The sequence below is a fragment of the Myiozetetes cayanensis genome, unplaced genomic scaffold (assembly GCF_022539395.1).
Source record: "Myiozetetes cayanensis isolate MyiCay16 unplaced genomic scaffold, myiCay2020 scf19, whole genome shotgun sequence".
In the NCBI taxonomy this organism is placed as follows: domain Eukaryota; kingdom Metazoa; phylum Chordata; class Aves; order Passeriformes; family Tyrannidae; genus Myiozetetes; species Myiozetetes cayanensis.
Genome location: NW_026087400.1, coordinates 3,646,589 through 3,668,439, shown reverse-complemented (window position 1 = coordinate 3,668,439; position 21,851 = coordinate 3,646,589). Strand labels below are relative to the sequence as shown.

Sequence of the window (21,851 nt, the reverse complement as noted above, 5' to 3'; positions counted from 1 at the left end):
ACGAGGAAATGCAGAGCTGCAAGAGCTGCTGTGAAGTTACAGCTGTACTTTATTGAGTAAAGTCCCCTCAAGTGGCTCATGAGTTCCCTGAATTCCTGCTTCCTCCTGCACAGATGGGAAGGAAGAGAGTCCTGGGCATACCCAAATTCTCACGTGGCACACGTGGTCGTGATCAAGAGCTTGGTAGGGGAACCAAGCACATTTATTTCTTCACAGCACCCCGCACCTTTCTCAGCAGGAGACACAAGGGCTGGTGAGGCCCCATTTCTCCACTCAGGTTTCAGTTTGCTTCTTCCCTAACCTTCAATTTTAAAGTCATTTGACCTGCACGTGAATCCCAACTGCTCTTTTCATGGCTTGCAAGTTACTGGTAAAACTAAAATGCTCTGCTTACATCAAAGGGGAGACGGTAAAAAGAATCACAACCATTTAAAAAATTACTCTTTGGGAGAAGGCTGCCACCTCAGGAGGCTGAAATGAGGGTCTCCTATATCAGTGGCACTGCACAAGCTTCCCTGCAGTATGCAAGTTCATAATTAAAATCACAGAATGGTTTGGCTTGGAAGGGACCTTACAGCTCATTTTATTCCAAGCCCCCTCATTCCAAAAACACCTTCCACTACTCCGGGTTGCTCCAAGCCCTGCCCAACCTGGCCTTGGACACTTGCAGGGATGGGGCAGCCACAGCTTCTCTGGGTAACCCATGCCAGGGCCTCTCCACCCTCACAGGGGAGAATTCCTTCCTAATATCCCATTTAATTCTGCCCTCTGTCAGGGTGAAGACATTGCAAGAAAGGGTGCAGACTGCAAGGTGGGCTCTGGCAGTAGGATTTGGGTTCTAGAAACATGAATTAAAATACCATAAATGGGAGGGGGAGAGGAAAACTCACTTTACCTCCCAGCAGACAGTGATTTGCCAAAGACAATTTTAAGCCTAAAATACAACTATGAAACCTGGTATTATTTGCCTGTATTACAGACAGTCCAAATGAGAATAACTCAGTCTGTCTGGGAGAACTGCATGAACAAATGATGCACTTAAACACTGGAAAGCAGCAACAGAGCTCTGGAGAAAAATCAACACCCCAGAGCAACGTGTCCTGGCCCAGTCTCTGCAAGGTTTCCCCAGCACAGTGAATCACCCAACATGCTCCAGCACTAATCCCCCTAAATACCCCTGCAGCTGCAGGGAATTCTGACTGCTCCTCCAAAAGCTTCTAAAAGCTTCCAAACCCGTTCACCGCCTCTCCCCACCACTGTTTCAAGACAACAACAAACTGGAAAAGATCGCGATTTGCAAACCCCGCATTGTGAACCAGGCTGTTAGTCACTTCCTCGGGGGACAATAAGCACCAAGGGGCTTTTGAGCTGAAAAAAACAGTGAGTAAGTTGTTAGCAAAGAGAAAAAAAAAAAGGAGTTTTTAAACGCAGCCCAGTCAGAGCTGACAAAGCCTGATGCCATCTGAGGAGAGCTCAGAGCTCCGCCGTGGTTGCTCATTTCCTGCTGGTAAAGGTAACTCTATCCCAAACACGGCCCTGTCATGGATGGAGCTGATTGCCTGCTTGAGCTCCCACAGCACGAGTGGGAATGAGGATGGATGGATGTGTTAGGAGATGGCTCCTCTGGGACTGGTTTCAGAGAAACATGGAATAACCTTCCTGTTTGCAATCCTGGGCTGTCCCAGGAGGCTGGGCTTCCTTCTCAGCTCCATGACCAGCAGAGAACAGTTCTGCCTCAGCACTGGGAGAACCATTTCTGCATCAGTCCAAGTAACATCCTAATCTACAACAGGTTTAGATATTAGGAAGAATTTCTCTGTGGAAAGGGTTGGAAAGCACTGGAGCAGGCTGCCTGGGGAAGTGATGGGGTCACCATCCCTGGCAATGTTCACAAGACATGTGGATGTGGCACCTCAGGACATGGTTCAGTGGTGAACAGTGGTGGTGGTGGGTTGATGGCTGAACTTGATCTTAAGGGTCTCTTCCAACATTAATCATTCTATGGCTCTATTATTCGACTTTTCATTAGCCAAATGACACTTGAATCACATCATGAGCCATTTAAGACTCCTGTACACAGATGACATTCATCACCACAAAGATATGCCATAAGTAAGTGACAGGTAAGTGACAAAGATTGAAATCATTAATGATAAATGACCCACAGGGAATGACTCGTTTCCTCAAACATGGTTTTGTACTGGATGTCTGGATAGAAGAGAAGGAATACTTCCAGTTGGAAGGGACCTACAATGATCCCATAATCCAACTGCCTGACCACTTCAGGGTCCAACAGAAGTTAAAGCATAAAGGGCACCGGAGAAACAACCACCTCTCCAGGAAGCCTCTTCCAGTGTTTGATCACCCTCTTGGTAAAGAATGTTTCCTAATATCCAGTCTGAACCTCCCTGACAGAGCTTTGAACCATTCCCATGCATCCTGACACTGATCCCAGGCAGAAGAGCTCAGCACCTCCCTCTCCTTGTCCCCTCCTTGGGAAGCTGCAGAGATCCACGAGCTCAGCCCTCAGTCTCCTTTCTCCAAACTAGACAAGCCCAGAGTCCTCAGCCACCCCGTCCCAGAAGGTGCCTTCCAGCCCCTTCCCACCCTGGCTGCCTCCTCTGGATGCCCTCAAGCACCTGAGTCTGAAACACAATCTAATCCAGTAGGTCAGACTGCTCTGATCTCTGGTCTAAGAGATGTCAGTCAGATAAAAGAGCTGTTAAAAAAAAATTAGACTGAGCAAGTTGTCCTTTGTCTCTGAGCTCTGAAAACACATACTCATTCACTTGAGGATTAAGAAGAAATCCAGACCTCAAAATGACCAATTTCAAGATCAAAACCACAGAAGAGGGAGGTACAATTGCTCAATATACAATAGTACTAATTCTGTGGATTCTCAAACCGATGAAACAACAATTTCAAGTTCCGTCTTACTGGCAAAAGGAACGAGTTTTTCCCCAGATATTCATAAGGTCAAAATTTATGGGCTGAGATAATATAACCATGCTGTGGGATGCTAAAATGCTTGCCTAACCAAAAACAACTCCCCAGGGAACTCATTCTGTCCTAAATCAACTCAAGTCTCAAGCAGCAGAGGATATAAACACACACTAGTAAAAGTCTTGTTGTGACTTTGTGGGGGCCCTTTCTGCAGCAGAGGACTCTGCCTGTCAGATGTTCAACCCCATTACACTTTGGCATAAAGGGGAAAATTAAATATTCAGCAGCAAGGCCTATTCAAAGGCTACTTGACTGCCCAGTCTGTAGCAAACATGAGATGCCTTTCTTTGGTTTTCGTTTACTTTCTCACATATATCCCTTAAAATAAAAAGCTTCTGTATTTTAAATGTTTGAAGAAATACGACAGAGCAGACTGAGAATGAGATTCACTTAACAGCTATTGTGAATTCCCTCTAGGAGATGGAGATGTGTCTGAGACACGTCTGGATATTATGGAATGAGTCCAGAGGAAGCTACTGAGTTGATCATGGGGCTGGAGCCCCTCTGCTCTGGAGACAGCTGGGAGAGCTGGGGGTGTTCAGCCTGGAGGAGTGAAGGCCCCAGGGAGACCCTTAGAGCCCCTTCCAGTGCCTAAAGGGGCTCCAGGAGAGCTGGAGAGGGACTTTAGACAGGGGCCTGGAGTGACAGGACAAGGGGGAATGGATCAGAGGGCAGGGTCAGGTTGGTTATTAGGAAGGAATTCTTCCCTGTGAAGATGGTGAGGTACTGGCCCAAAGATCTGTGGTTGCCCCATCCCTGGGATTGTTCAAAGCCAGGCTGGAGGGGGCTTGGAGCAGTCTGGTCTGCTGGAAGGTGTCCCTGTCCATGGCAGGGGGTTGGAATGAGATGAGTGTGAAGATCCTTTCCAACCCAAACCACTCTGTGATTCTCTGCTTATTCCTCTTGGACCAAGCCTGCCTTGACCGTCACGTTTTCTTGGGACGTTAGCACGCTGTCTGCTGTGCTTGTCTTACACAACTCAGCATCTCCTTCCTCAGAAAAAGGCCTTTCTCTGGAACTTGGAATAACTGACTGTTTTGTACTTGTTTATAGAGTAACAGGCTGAAGAAGTTTCTTCTCCTTCTGTGCTGTTTTTTGTATGTTCCTGAGTTCCATTACCTCGTTCATCACCTGTGGATGTTCAGCAACCCCTCAGCTCTTGTACCAGACTTCCAAACCCAGATTTTTAACACCTGGTTCCCAAATCAAAGCTTGAGTAAGATGCCTCCAAACAAATGCACCACGGGACCAGCTACATCCTCTTACCCAAAGAATCCCAACCACCGACTTACTCAGCTGGGAAAACCAACAGCCAGGATGACACAGGAGATTACTTGAGCAAGGAATTTAGAATCACAGATTCACAGAATCATTTGCCTGGGAAAGACCCTTTAAGATCATCGAGTCCAATGGGCTGACCCGGCGTTACCAAAGGCCACCGTTAAACCACGTCCTTCGGTGCCACATCTGCACGTCTTGGATCCCCTCAGGGATGGGTGAGTCAACCCCTGCCCTGGGAAGACTGTTCCTGATTTGCCTCATCTCATGACGGTGCTTTACAGTAGGATTTTGATGGGGGAAAACGGTGACAATAATTTAGAAAAAAAACCAACAAAATGAAGGTTAGTATATGAAAAAACCTCACATTTTTTTTCAAGCTGACTCTACAGCTTGCTACCTTTGTAGTTTTAGACAGGAAAACACGTGGAGGCAGCTCAGAAAGATGCAAAGGTGTAAAATCTCCAGCTTAAGGCAGAGGTCTGCCTCCAATCACATTTGAAAACAAGGAAAATATTGAAACGAGTGATAAATCTTCCATGGGGATTTGGGTGAGCAAAATCCTGTTTCTAGGCTTGTTCACGTGGTTCTCATGAAAAGCACAAAAGTCGCCAGCAGTTTCAGGAAAAATCAGACCAGTAAACAAGAGAACCTGTAAGAACTGCTCCCAGCATGTTTTGCAGCAAGTGAAGTCACACAATGGACATTTAAAGGGCACATCATCCTCAGATTTGCAGTAAGAGCAGTAGAATCTTCCTAGAACAGAGGGGAGGGTGGGAAGAGGGGGAGAAAGAAAGAGGAAATGACTAAATTCCAGTAATCACCTGTAAAATTCTTATGCATCCACGTCTTCAGTGCACTCCAGAAAACAATGACCATTAACAGTGCAATACCTGGCCCTGTTACACAGTTACTCTCACATGACCTCAGCACGTCTCCCGGTGCTTCAGATCCCACTTAGACACTCAGATTACATCCTTCCTTTACCAGGAAGTTGTAGAGATAAAAAAAAAAAAAAAATTCTGTAAATTCCCGGGAAACTATTGCACCATTGTGACGAAGACAATGAAGCACTCTGAGAGCACGTGGAAGGTGCAGAAAGTACAAATTCTACTCAGCAAACCGGGCTAAACCACGTTTGCACCTGAGCAAACACGGGCACGAACCACTCATCTCACAGACCGTCAGTGTAATGATTCTCACCCCTGTAACTTATCTTTATTCCCAAGTATTGGAGAATGACATCACCCAGATCTCAGCTATACCTACCACACTCTGGTTCCATCTCCGGGGGAAAGACGGGCACGACTCCAGAGTCTGTGGGTGCTCTCATGTTGCCGGTTCTTTTGGATACTCCAGTCTTTGGCAACTTAGGTTCACTTTTCTGGCTAAAGCAGAAGGAGGAAATCTTGCTCTGAAATTTCCCTGGCACCCCGCTGTCAGAAGTGGAAGCATCTGGGGATAAAAAGAGAAAACCAGCACACAAACCTGTGTGGTGCAGAACACAACACCCAGACTCTGCACAACACAACCAGCAGTAAATTCATCTAAGTTGTCGTTGTGTAAGGAGGGAAACAAATTCGAATAACTGCTTTTTTGCCATTTTAGTTCTGTGGAAATTCTTCCTGGACACAGTGGATCCACTCCTGCTCCCTTCCCATTTAGATGCAAAAGTTCTGCCTTCACCCTTGATACACTTCCAGTTCACAGATGGCAAAACTGTAACTAATTTCTTCCTTGTTTCCTTGCACTTCCCCACCTCACTTTACCTTTTATCTTACACCTGTTGGGTGGGGTATTTTTAACCTAATTTGGACACAACCAATGTATTTGATCATCCTTCCCATGCCTTGGGCAGGGAGGCTCCAGAGCATGAGATGGACTTTTCACAGGGGCGTGGAGTGATAGGACAGGGGGAATGGCCTTAAACTAAAAGAGGGCAGGGTTAGATTGGATATTAGGAAGGAATTCTTCCCTGTGAGGGTGGGGAGGCCCCGCAGGTTGCCCAGAGAAGCTTTGGCTGCTCCATCCCTGGAAGTGTTCAAGGTGAGGTTGGATAGAACTTGGAGCAACCTGGGATAGTGGAAGGTGTCCCTGCCCATGGTAGGGGGCTTGGAACTGGGTAACCTTTAAGATCCCTTCTAAGCCAAACCATTCTGTGATTCTCTGACTCTAAGGCTGTTGTCTAAGCCTACCCATTACTAATAAATAAGGCTCTAAACTTCAGGCAATCGTTCATTACCAACCTTGTACGTGCCTGTTTCCTTTTGTGCACCAGCTCTCCAAGCTCAGGGCTTTCCCTCCACTTTGCCCTGGCTGCTGCAGCTGCTTCTTCCCCTCACCCCAGACCATCCCAGTCAAACTCTGACACGTCTCTCTGAACCGCTCCTTGTGGTGAGGACGCACAAACATGTAAAACCCTGGCCAAAGGAAAACACAGGCAAATGCAGATGAAAATCAACCATGGAAGACTCTCTCTCTGGAGGGGAGAAATTCTATGCAAGCTGAACAACATCAGCCCTATTCCTCAGAGTATCTTCAGCCTGGTGCAACGCTTGACTTTTTTTTGTGTGGTTTTTATGATTACGGGGTTTTCCTTGCCAGAAGGCAGATGAGTACTCAGCGTGGAGAACAACCCCAGCTGTTACCTTGAAATTCTTCTGTTCTCTTACATCTCAGCATAAACACCCAACCCAGCCCTTCAGCTGACAACTGATCCATGGAAATCAGGTATACACAAAATATCCGGAAAGATTCTCACAAAGGAAGTTTCTCGTTACTGTTTGGTTGACAAGGATTCACAACACATACACAGAAATTCTATAAAGCCCCAATTATGATTTATTGCCAAGTGCAGCCAATTTTACCACAAAGTCCTCTAGGTCAAAACATCTGCTCAGTGATGACAAGTGCTCAAGGGGAGGTTATGACTCAGTGCCCCACGATTCATTTCCCTCCCGCTCTTCACTGAGTCAAGACTCATCCAACTAGTTAATGCACCAGAAAAAAAAAAAGAATTTTCTGACAATTTGCAGACTATGACATCTATTTAAGGTCAATCAATACTTACTTTTATTTCCTAAAGACACCAAACAAAACTCCATCAGCATTTCCTAGCATACACCAAATGTGTAATTTCCTGCAGAGCAGTTCACCCCAGAGACATGGGGGAAGGTGGAACTGAGGTGTCACATCACACAAGCCCCCTTCTTCTTCTTCTTTAAACACTAAAGTCCAATTTCAAATTTTGAAAACCTGCAGCTTCCTAAATCCTTCCATCATTAACCCATGAAAGGAAAATAAAACAAACCACTTCAGAGAAAATAAATTACGGCACAGATCCATAACTATTTCCAGGTAAAGCTCTGTGAAAGAATAATTAACCAAAAGTGTGATTGCTTACCCCAAAACCTGGAAGTGATTTAAGAGCTTAGCACCAGCATAGCAATCACTTTGGTCATGAGAACAAACCTGAGTCAGTTCAATAGTCAGCACTGCTCTTTCTAAAGAGATAGTTAGTAATTGAGGAGAAATGTCATTGGTCATGAAAGCATCTGACTGAAGTTAACTGAGCTGAAGGTTAGGACTGGAATGACTGAGGTCTTGCCTAAAGTTTTAAATGGACAATTTCTAACTGAACAGACAGAAACAACATTTTATAACCTTTTGCATTTTTTGCTCTCTGAATGACGTACACTGAACACACCTTTCCTGCTGCTCCATCTACCTGGATTGCTAAACCAAGAGGTGAGAGCAACATCTTTTCAGCTAAATAAAAGTGATTAAAAAAAACACAAACCATCCCTTACTTTGTAGGAGGTGAAAGTCCTGTGGCCTCTCCGTGGTGAGGGCTGCGATCACCGATATCATCGCATCGTAATTATCTGTCCTCTTGTAAGCCAGCAACGCTTCGTAGAACTGGCTGTAAGTGTTTTTGGCCAAAGCCCTTTGCACATCCCTGAGGTAGGCAGTCCTGAGGGCCTGGTGATTGTCTTTCCTGGAGCCTGCAGGTTTTCCAGCCTCTCTCCTTGGAGCTCTGCTGGCGCTCTGCCCTGGGAGACAAAGAACAACGTGAGAAGAGCCTGAAGAGGAACCATCAGGTCACTCCATCACATCGACTTCTCATTTCATTTACAGGGGGTTTCTGGACTACTTCAAAGTGGGAGAGCCAACCCCACCTGCCCAGGCACACACTTCCCTCCAGCATGGCCTTGGCAGAGCCAGACCCGCTCCTGCAAATGGCAAAGGAGCAAAATAACTCTGGGGATCACTTTTAGCATCTTCTGGAGTTCTTTGATCTTGTCAAATGGAGAAACAGGCCAGAAGGTCGCCAAGGAACGAGCAAAAGGCGACACAGAAGGCTGTGTGTGGAGGTCAGCAATAAATCAGGTTTTGTGCTCCACTAGAGGAGTAAAAGCATCTTAAACAGATGGGTCAGCTAACTCTGCTGGCCAGACACATGGGCAATTTTAAGGGAGAGATTACTCACCCCCAAACAATGGAAGGAGAAAAGGCGGGGCAGGGTGTTTTCCAGTAGGAAAACATTAGGTCAAAAAGACTATCTAACCTGAAATGACACTCAAAGGAGCACAGGAGCAATGCAGGAGGACAGCAGAAGGTAGGAGCAGCTTGGAATGTCCTGCTGAACTCCTAGTGGACTTTGTTCAAAATGTCAATCTTTAATTTCTGATACATTTCAGAGGAAAAACCTCTTGCGTGTTACAGGCATGCAAATATGGATGAAGGATATGATAAGGAACTGATTTAATTAACCTGCCATATCTTTTGGCATTTAAGATCTTTAAAAGTTCTTTAGTGGAGGATAAAGATATTTCAGGTTTCAAAACATGGGCTTCATTCAATTTCCTGAAAAGGGAAAAACCTGGGTGTGAATTTTTATAATCAGTGTCCTAGAGCTTTCTGACACTTCCATAGGAGTGTTTTCTACTTAAGAAGTGAGCAACAGAAACAACAAATCCATTTATTGGTATTATTTTCTCAATTAATTTTAGTGGAAACAAGTTTCTGTGAAGCCACTCTAACCGTTTCAGGACAAAATAATTACCAAATATTCTGTTTCATTCAAATATTCTTAAAATACAAAACGAAAGGGAAAACAGATCAAAAGAACAACACAGCTTCACACAAGAAAAGCTTTTAAAGCCTTCCAGAAAACTGGCTTTTTTTGTTGTGTTTGTTTTTTTTTTTTTAAAGAAGGGATTAGCCTTCCAGTATTCTTTACCCTTTAAAGAAAGACTTCTAAGCTGTCCAATGATCCTACTCATTTCCTTGTGAGAAATACAAAAAAATTCCCTGCTGTTCTCGGGAAGACACGTAATGAAATAATAACCGAGCCTTTGAGTTCAAAGATAAATAACGGGCAGAGTGAGATTAGAGGGATGCACACAGAGATTACGTCTGCTGCTCTCTGTTTCTGCAGAAAAAACCAGCCTGTCCTCAGGAGGAATTCACACATTACACCCAGAACAAAACAGAAACGGTTTCTTCTCCGTACCTGGGTTCACACTGACGTAATCTAAAGCTGCATCACTTCACTGGCTCTCTCCTCCCAGACCCTGGACAAACAGGAAGCCCAGCAGACCTGTGCTCAGCTGGCCCTTTTCCCGGCTCAGCCTCTCAGTGCAAAAGTCTGGCTTCAGATGGTTTCTTTCATATCCACTTTGATTTAATTTACCGGCTTTTGTGTTTTGTTTTGTTTTGTGCGATCCCCGCTGAAAATTCTGAATTACCCTCCCTCCTACCTGCAGGGAGCGAGCCACTGTGTCGGCTGAGCAGAAAGAACATTGGTTCCCACCTGGAGAACTGACAGGCAGTGGAGAAATAAGACACAACAGGTACTTCCTTGGGACTGTGTCTTTATTAAACATGAAGGGTACCTGCACTGTCCAGCCCTGTTGCCAAGTGGGATCCTCCCTGGTTCAGGTGGAGCCCGGGGTTCAGCTGAGCACACGAGGCCTTGGACAAGGCACTTCTCTGCTGACTCTGTTTTCCTTCTGCTAAATAAAACCAGTCCATTAACAGTGAATTTAGGGGAAGAATGAACATAGAAAGGTGCACTTCAAAGTATGTCATCCTATGCTGAAAGCACCTGAACAACCCAGAGAAGTTGTGGCTGCCCCATCCCTGGAGGTGTTCAAGGCCAGGTTTGATGGTGTTTGGAACAGCCTGGTCTAGTGGAAGGTGTCCCTGTCCCTGGCAGGGGGTTGGAACTGGATGAGCTTTAAGGTCCCTTCCAACCCAAACCATTCTGGGACTCCACACAGAGATATTTCTCTGATTAGGAGCCAACACCCTGGTTTTTTTAGAACTTTATTGCTCCACGATTTCAAAGATTTCACAAGCTTTGTAAAGACACCATCACCTCCTATTCACAATTCTGGTGGCACTACCTGGGCAGCACAGAAGACACACAAGGTTTTTAAACCTCTGCATTACTAACTAATGCTCAGGGGAAGGCAGGAGGATCATGGAGAGCAGTGATTTAGCTCAGCATTGATTAAATTAAATTGCCTTCCACCCTCGCACTTCTGTATCAGACACATCTTGCTCTAAGATTGAGTAAAGCCCTTCAAACAATACAACTGAAAGCAGCTCCTCACCTGCTCTCTTGGCCAGGACCTCCCTCTCCTCCCACAGGAGGCTGTGCTCAGGTTTGTAGCCACAGCCCACCCCAGTCAGGCTGCAGCACGCCTCATCAAACTGCTTTTTGTGCTGGGGTCGAACAAACTGGTAAAATTCTTTCATTACAGAGAGAGGGAGGAAGGGGGGAAAAAAAGAAAAAAACAGAAGAAGAAAAAAAAAAAATCAGCAGGACTTCAAAGTTAGGCAATAAGGAGATAAACAGGTGCAGTTAAATTAATTAAAATCTAAATGTCCTTATCTAATATTTATACAATAAGCACATTTATAAGTTACACAAAGGCCAGCTACCACATAAACATTGAGCAATATCACTAGGTAAAAAGTGTCATTTTTTCACTGTAAATATGAAGTAAGACCTCCCAGTGAAACAGGACACGAGGTGACTCATAAACCATGAGGTCCAAGTATCCTCGAGGCTGATACTTTAAATAACTGATAGGCTGTTAATTTAACACTTCATGTTACTTACTTACCACAGAGTGTTTGCCAACATCAAATCAGCTTTAGGTTTCAGGTGCCTGACACTCTGGAAAACCAGACTTAGGCCTTGCTTTGATTATCAAAGAATTTATTTATATAGATCACCAGCAAATTGGGAAACCAACTGTGGTTACTATTAGTACTGAGTGCTCATACTGAGCTTCCCATTCCTTAACCTTAGGCTCTACCTCACACAATTTACAAGATGCACAACTAAGCTTTTATTATTTCAGTCGATGAAAAGAAGTCAGAGAAAAACCTGCCCATTTGTTCACAAGTCAAGAGAGAAATGAAAAGTCACACTCTTAAACTAGAAGAAACCTTGATGGGAGTTCAGTTCCTGTCAGTGCAGTTGTTAAAAGTCAGGAAAATACCAGCTAATCCAGTAACTATCCACGTTTGCCCAGATCCTTTGCTTTATACTCACCATTATTTAAAGAGAAAATTCCCCTAGATATTCTTTAACATTCTAGATATGTTTTAACACTGAATCCTTATGAATGCATGTGTCCAACTCACACAGCCACACTCTTGAACTCCTAAGTCACAGGGAATAAGCTGCACTACTTTTAGACAAAACCCCAAATAACACAAACTTCCACAGAATGTGAATTTCTTCAAGTCAAGATGCAGGCTGACATGGATAATTACACTGAGAAGACTTTCTGTGTGGTCTGGGGAAATGAACTGATGAATGTTCAGGATGACCATCCTGACTGATCTGTACTTCAAATCTAACATACTACCGAAATACCCAAGTGTACTTAAAGACAAAAGCCACATCACATAAATACACCAGGGATACACAAAACACACCAAATGTACCTCGTAACAAGACGTGCTTTTTGTCATCCTCTAAGAAGAGGGAGCTCATTTCAGATAACATGGTAGGGAAGTCATCTGTCTTCTTGTACTGCTGCAGGGCCTTAGAGAAGAGCTCATAGTTCTGCTGGCTCAGGGTCTCCTTCACTGTGGTGATGTAGGACGTGGCTCGGGCCTTCTTTGGCTCTGGCAGCTCAGCTTTCCTAAAGGCCTGCTGGGAGGGCAGGAAGGGATTTCAGTACAGAGTGACTTGAGGAGTTACTTTCACAGGAATTCAGGTAGAAGCACTATGTTTACAATTCCAACAGCACGTGGAACGAGGAATGGTTATCACGGCATCATAGAATCATCAGGGTCGGAAAACATCTCTAAGATCATCAAGTCCAACGTCCACCCGGCGCCACCACCATGTTCACCACCAAACCATGAATGCTTTCGCCTGACAGGTTGCAGTTATGGTAATCACCCCTCTATCCATGTATTATTCACCTTCTCTGCTGATAAAGTGACTGCTTCAGGGAAAATATTCCTAGAGAAGGCAGCCAATAATCATTGCACAACTCTCAGGAGAGGGCTTAATCAAATGATATTTACTCCAAGCCTGGAGGCTGAGCTGATTCATCGTGACATCAGACAGCAACAAACTGCAAACACAACTTTCTGCGTGAACCTGTTCTCTTCCTTCTCTCCTTTCTGGATATTATCGGCCTCAGGATCAGTTTTCGTTTGCCAGGTGACTGGCAGACTGATAGACAGGCAACATCCAGTTAGGACAGCACCTTGGACAACTACTGGTGCACACAGTCACTCAGGGAATTTTCCAGAATTCATAGTAACTCTTAAGCAATTAGCTGCATAATGAGTTAACCGAGTTTGGAGACAGGGCAAAACTACAGTGCACAACTGCAAAGTTAACCTGCAATGATGACCCACCTCAGGGGGGATTTGGATGTGATCCCTTACCCAAACCTGGCCAGTTAAACCATTTGAGGCTCTACCAGCAGTTGGACCAGCTGATCATTGTAGGTTCCTCCCAACTGAAGGATTCTATTCTAGTCAAAAAGAATGAAACCACCCACCACACCTGGTCACTGGGAGAAGTTGTTCACTAAGCATTCAATGCCAGAAAACAATTCTTTTCACCTACTAGCTCTGCTTGGACCTGTGCTTGATTTGGTCTGTGATGTCTGGATTTGGGAAAGATCATGACAGAAACAGATTTCAGGTGTGCACTGTTGAGTATTTACGATTTGGAGAAAAACATGCTTGTTCTGGCATCAGTCACCTGTCTGCCTGGAAATTTCCAATTCAAATGAAAGCAATCTACAGATCAAAGGGATGGCACTGACACAGGGAAACACATACTGTATTGCTGACTAGCTTTATTTTCTTCCTTCCTCCTTTCTGCTCATCTGTTAACCTCTTCTCATACTGAAGGGAAAGCGTAGACAGACGATGTGCCTGTGAAGACAAAAAGAAAATAAGAAATACACATTAAAAAAAAAAAGCTTTTCAAAGTTATTGTCCATTTAATTTAGATATTTCCAGAAGTAAGGCTTGTTGACTCAGTTTGAGACACCATTCAACAAAGTGGAACAAGTCAACCTAAATTACTGCAACAGAGCCTGGGCACATATCTGTTTCCAGAAGGTAATAATTCAGTGGACAAGTCAAAAAGAGAGACCAAATCAGAGTAAATTAAAGACAAAGCTGGTCTTGATTCCTGACCAAGCAAAGCTGGACTCACAGCAGACTGTCCCAGGGCAACCTGGGAGTGCACACAGACCTGTGTGTAACCAATGGCTCAGACACCACTTTCCTGCCTGGAAATCCTTCTCTGTGTGAAGAAAACCTGTATCAGGCTTTTGGGAAACAGAAGGGAAGCCTAAGCAGTGCTACAGAAAATACCAGGGCAGGTAGGATGAGACAGTAGCAGAAATCCTTGTGGCTCAACAAGCTCCTCAGCAGCTCCCATTCCCAGTAACACAGAACGGCTCTCGAGCCAGAGGACTGGGATTGCTCCACTATTAGATCAGCATCAACCACCTAGAACACAATCACTCAAGGAACAGAAGAAGCTGTAGGAGAGCCCCATATTGCCAGCTGGTCTCTCCACACCTGCTGAGAAAGCAGGAATGTGGAATTAGTTACTGCTCTGCTCTTGCCCAATAAAAATTTCACGGCAAGTACGTGACTATCAGCTCATTTACGTTCACTTGTGAGAGGAACCAGTGAAGCATAAGAGGGCCCCTCAATTCCACTGTGACTTCCAAATATGGCTATTCAGACCACAAAGCTTCAGAGTCAAATTACACTAACTACAGCTAAACACCACCACTAAAATAAACAGCTCCTTTGGCCAATAATTTCAGGTGAGCCAGTCTGTGGAGTCTGTTGCTGTACCCAGAAATACAACCTTCAGTGTGCACTCCTGATACTGCAAGGACACCCAATTCCAGACAAACCTGGCCATGATTTCAGTGCACATTTAAATATGTTTTATTTATGAAAGGGAATGAAGAACTAGAGTATAAGCAGCAAGTCAAATATTTATGATACTTGAAGTAAGTCAGAAAAATTATCAAAACCATCTTTTACTCCTGTGCTATGTAAAGGCAACACCTTGAACAGCATGATCCAGGAGAACTAAAAAGGCTTCCAAGATAAGTTTCCATGAGACATATCTCACAAGGAAATCTGATTAGGGGGAAATGGCAAGTCATTATTTAAATGGATTGAGAGACTATTTCTTGCATTTTGATTTTTTGAGATGACAAAGCCTTTTCTTCTTCTTCACCCCAAGGAAATTCTTTCAGGATGACAGCAGCTGAATTTCCATTTTTTTGGGGGAACAAGGATGCAGTATAACCTTGATAAAAGAAAAAATGGCAACACAGATACTGTGTTGGATGGTGAAGAAATACAGGAAATCACACCAACCCCATCCTCAGTCCAAATCCAGCGCTAAGTAAATCAGCTGCAGGCTGGACTCAGAGTGAAAGGTGGCTCCCTGAGGGGCCCTGCATGTCTCAGGACTACACTCAGGTCACCAATTTAGGAGCAGCACAGGATGACCCCAGGGTTCTGCACTCAGAGGAGCAGCAATGCCAAACAGGGAAAGAGGACACGAGCGAGCGACTGCCAAGCCATCAGGTCTGTCAGCTCATCTGACTCCAGGAAATGCTGAGCTCTGCCAAAAGCAGAGCAGCTGTGTTAGGAAGGCACTGTGGCTGAGTTACCAACTCCCTGGAAACGTGCCAGGCTTTCCAAAGAATAAGTTTTGGTGTCTATGCCATGGTGGGCTCAAGGGTGGTGGAGCCCATTTCCCACTTGGCTGCTACAGGTTAAATATTTGCTGTCCTTGGTACATTCCCTCTGTTTTGTACATGTCTCCATCTCCCTTAGGCCTCCTCAAATATTCCCCAGACACTCCTACACCCCCACATTTTCCTGCAGGCATTCTCCCCCTAAGCAAACTACTTGGATATGCTGTAATAGGCATTTCTGGAGTCTGTGCACCGGTCTGCAAACCAGCACCAAAATACTCCTCTGATGGCAGCCAGATAAGGGAGCCACCCCTCCAACCACTGCAAACAGGGATTTTGGGAAAGCAAGAACAGAGCCTAATCACTGATGCATTAAAAATACCGATCCAAGAGGAAAGAAAATGAAACAGCACAGAAGCAGCTTTGTTGATCTTAATGAGATAGTGGATTCCTGATTTAGACAAAATGTTCCACAAGTCTGCAATATTCATTCTCTGAGGCAAATCAAAGATTTTCATCTCAAAGAGCAATTTTCTAATTCATAAACCTTCCCCCACCCTTTTTTTTAATTCAATATCTGGTTTCACACACAGATTCCACCCAGGACAAACTGTGTATTTAACAACCTCTGCTCTGAGAGCTCTTTGTTTCCCAGAGAGCGTGGTTAACTTCCAGGAATCCACCTGGTCAGCAGCCTTGGAGCACAGTACAAGCACCTACCTGTTGATCACCCACATGAACGTGGCAAGGAAACCCTTTGATTAATTTAATTATGAGAACCTGCAGTTACCAGTGCTGATTACAGTGAGTTTTTTGGAAGGGAGTCGAGCTGGAACTCTTAATGCCAAACCCGTTTTGCTTTAAAGCCTGCGAGTTTTACTTACAAACAAGTCTTTTGCACACCATGGCCACTACCTTTTCCTCTCCTGGCAATTCATTTTCCTCTTCTGCATCTTCACTGCTCTTCTCACTGCGCTCCAAGGCATCCAAGAGCCCAACACATCGTCTTCTGGGCGAGACAAATTCTTGCTCATACTCCACACACAGGTTGGATGTTCCCTCTCCATTTACTGGCACCAACAGCACAACACAGACAACAAATTAACATTCCACATTATATCTCTCGTGTTTTCTCTGACTGAGTGATACCTCCCAGCCTTGTGAAGCAAGCCACAAAGACCGGTGGATTAAACAATCTTCCACATCCCTTCACCTCCAGTCCCACATTCCAGCCCATCCTTTGAGCTGGATCTATCAACCAAGGGGATGGAACATAAATTGGTTCAGCAAAGCTCATCTGCTCACTCTGCACTTGCACTAGAGATGGACTCAAATCAGAGGAAGGAGCAAAACTGCACAGTTGGAAATTGAGGGGGGAAAAAAAGTGGCAGCCAAAGTAATCCCTTTCAACAACAACCAGCAGTCAACACCGGCTTACATTTAATGAGCAATCACCCTCACACTTGCTCATAACTGGTTTGAAACCAGAGCTTTAAACACAAGTGCATTGTTCTGTTCCAAACCAGCAAGCAATCTAGAGTGCTGAAAGAATATCTGACATGAGAAATGCTTTATTCTGCAGCATTAGCTAACCACAAAATTTAAAACACTGTTTTGTTCCAATGTTTTTCTTTCTGTTTTCTTAGCCAGATTACTGAGTAAGAGTCATTTATACAACAGGATGAAAGAAGAACACATTGAAGTCAGTGTTCGTCAGAAAACTTCCAGTTTTCATTGTCAAAACTAACTGTGATATTCCACCAAGCCCCTGTTCTGTGGGGAGCTTTTTCAGGCCCCAGCTGCCTCTTTGCTCTGTAATTACAACTGGTTTGCTCCATTTTCTATTGCTCAACTATGTCCCTTCTGATCAGACGTTTCCATCAGTCTTTGAGCTCTCCTTGCTTTCTTTCCCATTTCAGTTTCTACTCTCTTGATCCTCCTTTTTTGGGAGGTTCAGCTCAAAACAGAAAGATGTATCTGCGAGGACACAAACCCACCTTTCCTTTTCCTCTTCAGACTGGGGACATGGTCATCCAAGTTTTTCGCTTTTTTGACGGAGGGGATCTGCTCAGATGAAGTAGATGGTGCTGAACTGCTGTCACTTAGGGAACCAGCATGGCCAGGAGGGCACTGGGGCAGGGGTGGGGGCATCTGCAAGCAGTTTGCAAAGTGTTACAAGGGGCAAAAGCTCCCTTTGCAATCAAAAATCTCAGCAACGACCCAAAGACATCTCCTTTTCCCCAAATAACCCTTGGTACAGAATGACTGTTCAAACTCTGGATTTATGGGCTTTTGAAAAAAAGGACCAAACAGCTTGGAAGTGCAGTAAGCAGGCTCAGCACTAAGTGAGCTGGTACCAGAAGAAGAATCACGACCTTCTAAAGAACAAACACCCCCTAATGCTATCCCTGCAACAACAGCTTCTTCTGGCAAAGCACATCAGACTGTGGTTCTCATTTACCACAAAACTCCCATTGATGATCAGAAAAGATCCAGTCATTCAGTATCACCCATCTGTAACTTATTAGTTTGAACAACTAATTGTTGTATGTGGCTAAAGTGTCTTCCAGGAACTCATCCAAGTCTGTATGTGAAATTTTAAGTGTTTATTTTAATCTTAACCTCTGTTTTGGGAACAAAGAATCCCCCATTCTGGCTTCCATCCTGTTTCTTGCTTTAACTTCCTCCAGTCAATTAGGAAGTCTTTTTACATCAAGGAACTATTACAGACAACATTAGCTTCTTAATGCTAAGAGAGAAGCTGTAATAGTAAAGATGACCCAGTGATGAACTGCAACAACAACTGATAGTTTTTCTTACTCTTTATACCAGTCAGCTCCAATTTCAGTGTGAGGGTATGACTGATTCTTCCACACACATGCCCTCTCCCTGAGGTGGAAAGCTTTCAGATGCCAACATCGGTTCCAGGGTTTGCATACCACCCAATATTTAGGCCATGATTATTTAGGAGGAAGAGGAAGTTATTTTTGTGATCTAACCTAATGAGCTGCCCAGCATAACAACAACATCCTGTCCCAGCTCACCCTTGGAGAAAGATGAGGCATATCTTCTTTCCTGTAAATCTTCCCATGCTTACAAGTGACAAGTGACTCTGTGCTAAGTCCTGTGAGGAGTCATGAGCTGGCCTCAATGATCCTTACGGGTCCCTTCCAATCCAAGATCACCCGTGATTCTCTCTCACATCTCTCACCTGGCTTAGGACTCCCAGTCTCCAACGCTATTCAGGAAATCTGCTATGTGTTTTGTGAGGTTTGTTTAAAGACACTTACAGTTTCTTGAGCAACGCGGAAGAAGTTGGAGACGCTTCTGACTGCGTGCCCGAAGTTGTCATAAACACTCACGTAAGGACGGACCCAGGAGGGCAGTTTGCCTCTTACATCAGCGACCGTGAACCTGTGTGGGAGTGGAAAGCAAGAGAATTATTTGCCAGGTTGGGCTAAATTAAATAAACAAACTCTAGATCAGCGCCTAAAGGGAAAAGGGAGGAGTAGCAAGACAAGTGAAGTTTGAAACAGCGCTCGGGAGAAAAGGGTTTTGTGGATACCACGTATCAGGCAATCAGCCAATTCCCATCTTTTGCCCATAAAAATCTCTAACTGGGCAACCTGAACAGCAGTACTGAACCCAGACTGTCCCCAATCGAGCCTCAGCATTGATGGCTATCAAACTCTAGTTGCCTATAATATACCTATTAAATTAATTAACATTTTATGAAAGGACATTAATGCAGTATAATATTACTACAGTATATTAATACACATAGCATTGTTTCTCTAATATAATCTGCCCTCGTTTCCATTCTCCTCAAAACAATGCAGTGCTGGTGACTGCCTTCTCAAATGAAAGGTGGAGAAAATGCAAAACTATTGTTGATGTTGCTGACACCACATCCCTGGAAGCGTCCAAGGCCAGCCAGGATGGGGCTTGGAGCAACTTGGCCTAGCAGGTTGGAACGAGATGAGCTTTAAGAACCCTTCCAACCCAAACCATTCTGGGATTCAGTGGTGTTTGCTTGTGTTGCAGAGCCCAGGTTTACCTCTGGTCACACAGGAAGATGGCACCGTAGTCCTGGCGGTGCCTGATGACCCGGCCGATGGCCTGGTTGACAGCCCGGGACGCTTGCTGGTTGTACCACTCACGCCCAGACAGGTACTGCAAGGGGTGGGAGGAAGAGTTGACACCATTTACCAGGTAAAATGTTTTCTCCATGCTGTACAGTCACTTTTTTTTATTAATTTTTTTTTTTTTTTTAAAAAAAAGCTGTCAGAGAAGATGCATTGACAAATCTCGAAGAGCCAAAGAATACCAAATAGAGGTTGACTCAAATTTGACACCTGAATTATAGAGCACAGAAAAACTCCAGGCAGTATAACAGACTCATCATATTATTTAAGCATGACTGTGCTGCAGAACAAACTAAATTATAACACCATTCATTTTCGTGCCTGAAGAAATAATAAACCAAACCCAAACCAAAGCACAAAAACCCCAACACACACTACCACACCCCCTAATCCACAATCCCCAAACTAGCCAGCACAGGCAATTCTTCCTGCTCACCCTCTCTCTGGATGAAATAAACCCCTCAGACACAGAGATGGGTAGCACACATACAAAGATTTTTGACTTCAATTACACCCTTTTTTTGAGCCTGTATTTGTTTGAGACTGTGCCAACTGGAGACAGAATGTGAAAACAAGGTGACTGCATTTGTGACAAACTCCCAAGGTTGTTTTTGATATCCATGCTTCCACAGGGTTGGGAGAAAAAAATCCAAACTCCACAGGGACAAGAGGGAAAAACAACAACACGAACCTGCAAACAGCCACCAGTGAAAAGCTGCCCAGTCTTACCCGTGCACCTGCAGCACTTCTCTTCATTTCATCCAGAAACTGCATCTTCAAAACGACTCTGGGCTCCATGCAAGGGGGAAATGGAAGCCCAGTAATGATGACTCCTCGTCCATTTGTATCTGCAAAGTCCAAGCCTTCACTGGCCTGAAGAGACAGAATTTTCCAGTTTCAGTAGGGTTCGAAGTGACATTTCAGAGCAATTCAGCAGTTGTTGGCCCTTTTTCTCCATTCAGTTAATTCCCTGGCCAAGTGTAGTTTATGAACACATTATGAATAGCTTCAACTAGATATTTTGCTTTTATTACCAAGACTTTAAACTTGTTTTTTAACTCCAGCAGACCCTGACATCAAAAATGTGTCCCTTTAATAATAACAGCAATGAGGTAAATATAAACGTGACCTCATTCTGAAAAAGCTTCAGGGCACTTGGGTTTATCCCCACATATAATTACAGTCAAACAACAGAAATGCATTGAAATCCAGAGTGATGGTTTTTCCTGTCAATTCCATAATCTTATCTCAGATGAAACAAATTCCCAGTTACCTTCCCCCGACACACTGCCAAAAATGCAGCTCCGTTGGACTTAGGACAGACGACTTTATCGTAGTAGGCATCAATTACCTAAAATATAAACAAGTTTAAGTAAGGGCAGGAATGTTATTATCCTGTAGTAACTAAATTTGACTTGCACGCCGAGATCTCAAGCGTGATTAATTTGGCTTAGCAGAGTTGTGTTTGCTTTCAGCTAATTGCAAATGTGAGGAGCCATTTTCTCAGCAAAACCTTTACACCACTGTGAAATCTAGAACACATCTGGGTAAGCATAGAAGATTAATGTCAGATACTCCTGATAAGAAGGTAAAACGTGGACTGTCTTGTGTTTCTGCAGATCCTTAAGTAAAACAGGAAAAGCGGGAAAGCAGCTCACGGATATTATTTACTCTAAGAAGCAAACAGAAGGGCTACAAATAAACAGATGACACTGCACGATTCTTCAACACTGAAAGCACGATGAGCTGGGAGGAGAAGTCCTGCAGAACATTCACAAATGCTGACTCCTCAAGTGACAGCTTTCCACCAGCTCGATTACTCAGCACATGTGTATTTTAGCTGCTGTTACATCACTGGATTGAAATGAAGACTGTACCCTGCACAATCAGCCAAGAGAGGACAAGAAGGATGCACAGAAGAGCCACACTTCAAAGAAGCGCTCAGAGAGTTTTAATTTCATCCTAGGATAAGAATTTGGGTGTTTCACACCTAAACACATCTTAGAGGAGGTATCTAAACATAAAAACAGATTCCGAAGACGACAGAGGTATGGAATGCAAATAACCAACCTCTGAAAAGCTTCCTTTGTTCCTGGGTTCCACAAACATCGGCTTCACTTCTTCTATTCTTTTAGCAAAATCATGCTCCTGTTAAACAGACAAGGCACAGATCAGAAATGTCACGTGAAAGTGA

At 44.3% G+C, this 21,851-nt stretch overlaps 1 protein-coding gene across 9 annotated transcripts in view; it reads right to left on the bottom strand.

Moving 5' to 3' along the window:
• RTEL1 (regulator of telomere elongation helicase 1) overlaps positions 1-21,851 on the bottom strand; it is a 42,936-nt gene that overhangs the window by 1,958 nt on the left and 19,127 nt on the right. For 3 of the 9 annotated variants that reach the window (XM_050314055.1, XM_050314052.1, XM_050314047.1), the window contains 15 exons: positions 21,728-21,805; positions 20,931-21,008; positions 20,387-20,530; positions 19,570-19,685; positions 18,803-18,926; positions 17,510-17,663; positions 16,428-16,582; positions 13,612-13,707; positions 12,250-12,460; positions 10,902-11,039; positions 10,179-10,298; positions 8,091-8,333; positions 6,528-6,701; positions 5,551-5,736; positions 4,934-5,037 (listed from right to left, as the gene is read on the bottom strand). In XM_050314055.1, the coding sequence (XP_050170012.1) occupies positions 4,934-5,037; positions 5,551-5,736; positions 6,528-6,701; positions 8,091-8,333; positions 10,179-10,298; positions 10,902-11,039; positions 12,250-12,460; positions 13,612-13,707; positions 16,428-16,582; positions 17,510-17,663; positions 18,803-18,926; positions 19,570-19,685; positions 20,387-20,530; positions 20,931-21,008; positions 21,728-21,805 (2,121 nt within the window). The remainder of the gene's footprint in view (positions 1-4,933; positions 5,038-5,550; positions 5,737-6,527; positions 6,702-8,090; positions 8,334-10,178; positions 10,299-10,901; positions 11,040-12,249; positions 12,461-13,611; positions 13,708-16,427; positions 16,583-17,509; positions 17,664-18,802; positions 18,927-19,569; positions 19,686-20,386; positions 20,531-20,930; positions 21,009-21,727; positions 21,806-21,851) is intronic. The other 6 variants (XM_050314051.1, XM_050314048.1, XM_050314050.1 and 3 more) reach the window with 6 other exon arrangements.